This window comes from Nannospalax galili, unplaced genomic scaffold, assembly GCF_000622305.1.
Source record: "Nannospalax galili isolate Female #2095 unplaced genomic scaffold, S.galili_v1.0 scaffold527, whole genome shotgun sequence".
NCBI lineage: Eukaryota > Metazoa > Chordata > Mammalia > Rodentia > Spalacidae > Nannospalax > Nannospalax galili.
Genome location: NW_008355476.1, coordinates 289154 through 294275, shown reverse-complemented (window position 1 = coordinate 294275; position 5122 = coordinate 289154). Strand labels below are relative to the sequence as shown.

The 5122-nt window shown below is 39.7% G+C and overlaps 1 protein-coding gene across 2 annotated transcripts in view; it reads left to right on the top strand.

The window, feature by feature from the left end:
* Positions 1 to 4303, top strand: part of Stambp (STAM binding protein) — a 28772-nt gene extending 24469 nt beyond the window's left edge. For both annotated transcript variants that reach the window (XM_008852867.2, XM_008852865.2), the window contains exons 9-10: positions 1001 to 1100; positions 3518 to 4303. In XM_008852867.2, the coding sequence (XP_008851089.1) occupies positions 1001 to 1100; positions 3518 to 3574 (157 nt within the window). In that variant the 3' untranslated portion in view covers positions 3575 to 4303. The remainder of the gene's footprint in view (positions 1 to 1000; positions 1101 to 3517) is intronic.
* The last annotated feature ends 819 nt before the right edge of the window (positions 4304 to 5122 follow it).

The following is a 5122-nucleotide window of genomic DNA, read 5'->3' as shown; positions in this document are numbered from 1 at the left end:
CCTAGTTGGGAATTATAGATGTATGCCATCACACCAGGATTTTTTTTTTTTGTAGATACTAAGGATACAAACCCAGGTCCTTATACTTGCATGAAAGGAGATTCTCCCCCTGTACCCAAGACCTTTTAAAAAATATAGCTAAAATACATAAATTATGGTATTACTTGACTATTCTAAAAGACTTCCTTTAAGTTCCATATTCTGATAAACCCAACTTACTCTTTTAAAGATTCCCTAATAGTGATGTTGGTGCTCTTCTAAGAAAAGTCCTCAAGAAATTTGAACTATTTGACTATTTGGTTTGAAGTGATAAGAATCTCAAGAGTATGAGGTTAAAGAATTTCTGAATCAAACTGTCACATAGTGTTACTTCTTTTTTGTTCCAATTCCTGTAATTACTCTGAATTCTCCAACAGATCTGCTATGGAAACAGTAATAATCAGCCTTTTTCTTTTTAAATTTTTTGAAAATTTTTATTTTTGTGTACCTAATGTTATCCCATAAGGCTTTGTTGACTCATTTTTTCCATCTTCATTCCTCAGACTGAATAATTTCAGTTGACCTAACTAATTGTTCATTGGTTCTTTTTCCCCTCCTACTTAAATCTGTTGTTGAGTTTCTCAGAGGGATTTTTCATTTTAGTTTTAATTTTTAACTCAAAAATTCCTGCTCAATTCCTATTTATAATCACTGGATAAATCATTCTTTAACTATGATCCATTCACCAGAGACGAGAGCTATAAGCCAGCATCCTGTGAAAGCTGCCTCAGAATTACCTGTGCCCTGTCTGGTATGTCCTCTAGCCTTTACAAACCTTCAGAGAGAGACAGAGCAACAGACAAAGAGACACAGAGACAGAAACAGAGAGAGAGAGAGAGAGAGAGAGAGAGAGAGAGAGAGAAACAGACACAGAGAGACAGAACCAAGACAAAGACAGAGTGTGAGAGAGTGTTAGGAAGAAGGGGACACCTTTGTTTGACTCAGCTCCCTTTTATTTCAGAACTGGATTCTTTAAGTTAACTGACTATGGCCTCCAGGAGATTTCATCCTGCCGTCAGAAAGGCTTTCATCCTCATGGCAGAGACCCACCTCTGTTCTGTGTATGTATCTATGTAGAAAAAAATCAAGACCATGTTTCTAGCAAAGGCTGTCAAAGCTGATGAGGCACATGGTCCTTTCTGACCTACCCAGAAGTCCAACCTTGTCTCTCATCTTTGCAGAACTCCGTGATCAACATGTATCTGTCACCCAGTGTGTCTTTGAGGCTGTTTACCTGGTCTTTTACTTGTTATGTGGGATAATAATAATACTTTATAGGGTGCTGAGAGGATTAATGAGGTAGGGACTGGGGTGGAGTTCAGTGGCAGAACCTGTGCTTAGCATGCATGAGGCCCTGGGTTCAATCCCCAGCACTACAGGAAAAAAAAAGAAATATATACAGAAAGTACTTAATACATTAGCTGGATTGTTAAATGTTAGTTTGTTCTTTATCAGTATCAGAAGCTAAGTGAGAGATTTGAATGTAAAAGAAAAACAAATATAAGTTGGATAAATTAAGCATATTTTATTCTGTAATTTTGTAAAGAAAATAGGAATTTTTTTTTTTTTTGGTCCTTTTGAGACAGGGTCTCCCTATAGCCCCAGCTGTCCTGTAACTCACTATGTAGACCAGGCTGGCCTTGAACTCACAGAGATTTGCATGCCTCTGCCTCCAGAGTGCTGGGATTAAAGGTATGCGCCACCACGTCTGGAAGAAAATAGGATTTCATGACCTCCCTAGGAAGTTGTATTTTCCTCTAGGATGTGTTCTATGATAAGCTTAGTTGCCAAGATCAGAGTGCTCCAACTCACCCTCAGAACTAATGGGATTCTGCAGCTCTACTCCAGACTAGCCTGGACATTTCCTTTTTTCTTTGAGTTCAGAGAACAGTGAACAATGTAGACAATCGACTCAGAACCCTGTAAAACATAGAAGAGCAGCTCAGGATGGAGTGGGAGAAATGGGACTTTCTAGTTAGCTTATAACCACTGTGTAACTTCAGTTCCAAAGAATCTAACATCCTCTTCTGGCCTCTGGGGCTCCTGTATGCACAGGGTACACATAAACTCACAAAGGTACACAATACATACACATAAGTAAAAATAATTCTTTTTTAAGATTTTATTTTAATTATGGGGGTATATGTACATGAGTGTAGTGCCCTTGGAGGTTAAAGCTGGAGTTACAGACACTTGTAAGCCGCCAGGTATGGATGCTGGGAACTGAACTTGGGCCCTCTGCAAGATCAGTACATGATCTTATTTACTGAGCCATCTTTCTAGTCCCTAAATATTTTTTTAAAGATCTGGAGATGTGTAGAACAGAGACCCAAGGAAAGATAGGATCTGAGAGCTGTTTTCAAATGGATAGAACAGTAATTGTGTGTGTGTGTGTGTGTGTGTCTGTATAACATGGAGGTACTGGTGTGCTTCATACTGCACCCAGCACTAAAATTAAGACCGTGTAGAATACCAGCTTTTGAAAAAAAGAATATATTTTTGATGTATTGTTTTTTGTTTAATTATTCATTGAAATTAATTTTGTGGTCTTGTGGATCAAACCTAGATCATAGTTTTTAGCACTTTCTCACAGATCTGTTAAAGATTCATTAGTCTGTCTTGGAATATAATGTCTAGGTACTAGGTTGTTAAAATGAGACTGCACCATTTAAAAAAAAAAAAAAGGCTAGTACACCAATACCCAGATTTCCAGTTATAAAGACCGTTCCTGAAGCTGGGCATGGTGCAACACACCTGTAAAGTTAGCACTCAGGAGACTGGGGGTGGAGGGATTCTCCAGCTTCAGGCCATCCTGAGTTACATAAGCAGATCCTGTCTCTAATAAATCAGTAAGACTTCGCATACCAGAAGTGAGTACTCCCTGAGAGGATGGTAGGTGACCTTTATTATCTGATTGACATAATAACTCTGGAAACTGAAATGAACCTATTGATTCTTCTTAATAAAAGAATATTTAACAAGTGACTCTGAAAAAATGTATGCATTTGAAAATTAGCAAAGATACACAGAAAGATGACACTGCTTTCTCCTCTGGGTTGAGCTGGGTGGGCGTGGAGATTCTCAGACCAGTTACCGTATCTGCCATTTCTATCACAATTTGGCCTCCAGACTAGGATCCACTGGTCTAGAGTGAATATTTTAAATAAGGGATTCAGGGATGGGGGTGGAGCACAGTTGGTAGAGAGCTTGCTCGTAAGCACCAGGCCCTGCTTTCAATCCCTAGCACCACATATACTGAGCATGATAGTGCACGCTATGTTCCTAGCACTTGTGGGGTAGAAGCAGAAGGATTAGGTATTCAAGGCCATTCTTGGCTACCTAGGGAGTTCAAAGAAAGCCTGGGTTACATAAGACTCAGGTTACATAAGACTTATTTACATAAGTAAATAAATAGTTTTTAAAACTTACTTTACAGGTTTTTCATGACTTCATCATTCTTCCCGTTTCTCTATTGCAGGACTGCAGCCATGTAACTGTCAAGGACAGAATTGTGACCATTACAGACCTTCGATAGATCTTACTCCTGGTCCAGTGAGATGGCTCATTGGGAAAAGGCACTTGCCACCAAACCTGACAACTCAAATCTGATCCCTAAGATCTAGGACCTGTAACGGTGGAAGGAGAGAACCAGCTCCTTCAAGTTGTCCTCTGACTGCTGCTTGTGTGCTGTGATATGTGCACACACAACACACACACACACACACAAAATGTAATTTTTAAAAAAGAATTTCACCCCTCTCCTGAGCTACACACCGTAATCAGTTTACTATTCTCCATGAATTTAGGCTTTTTAAGACAAAACAAGAAAGGGTCAATACAAGGGGGGATGTTGTCTTTTTGTTTTGTTTTTTGAAATTTCTGATATGAAAATAAATCACTGTATTTTTTAAGACAAATCTGAAAAAGAGTATATCATACAAGGCAACTAACTCAAAAATTAGGATACGAGAGAGGACACCTCTCTACCCTGTCTAGATTGAGCTGCTGACTTTTTACCCTCCTTGTAATTTATCTACCAGCTTATTCATATCCACCCTTGGACTAAGTAAGACACCTATGCAAAACTGAAAGCCCTTTTGAAACAACTGAATTTTTCTTGTTTGTGTGTGGGGCACTATTAGTGGAGCTTATTGCGAGGAGGGAGTATTCGAGGAACTTGAAACCCTTGTCAATTCTTTTTGTTAAAACATTATTTAATAAGTTAGGATGTTATTTTCCTCTGTAATAAAACAATTAACTTCCATTGCTATGCTCTAGAGTGACTGTTTGATCAGGAGTCACATAAACATGTCAAATGAAAGATCTGGTCGAAGAATGATGGGATTGGAGGGACAGTGACACCAAATTTCACTGTTTGCTTTTAATTAGTCAGTGTATTTTCTCTGTCTGCTATCTCTTCCATGGGTACAAAGTCATCTCTTGTTTTGCTGCCTTCTCAAGTGTCTCATCCTATTCACTTTCTTCTTAAGCCCTGAAGTCTTCAGCCAGGAGGTGGGAGCCTTTTGGCATCCCAGGTTACATTGTACATCACTAGTTCAGTTGCTGAAGCACCACCCTGCTAAGTTCACTGTGCCCTCTCTCAGATAACACCTAGGAAGGTATGTGAAGCTTTAGCTGATAGTTCACTTTTTTTTATGAAGTGAGCTAGTGTTGTAAGGTAGCCTAGTAATACTAGTGGCAAGCCAGGTATGGTGGCACATGCCTTTAATCCCAACACTTGGGAGGCAGAGGCAGGAGGATCTCTGAGTTCAAGGCCAGCCTGGTCTACAGAACGAGTTCCAGGCCAGCTGGGGCAACAGGGAGACCCTGTCTCAAAAAAAAAAAAGAAAAAAAAATAGCGGTGGCATTTGTGACACCAACATGACAGCATGACAGCAGAGCAATAAATTCCTTGGATAAGGGAACTATTTCTCTTCTTTTTAAAACACCCAGGCTGGCCCCAAAGTTACTATATAGCCAAAGACCTAGGACTCCTTTCTGATCTCCTGCCTCCAACTCCCAAGTGAGTGCTGGGATTACAGACCTGTACTACCACACCTGGCTCAGGAGAAGTACTTCTTTC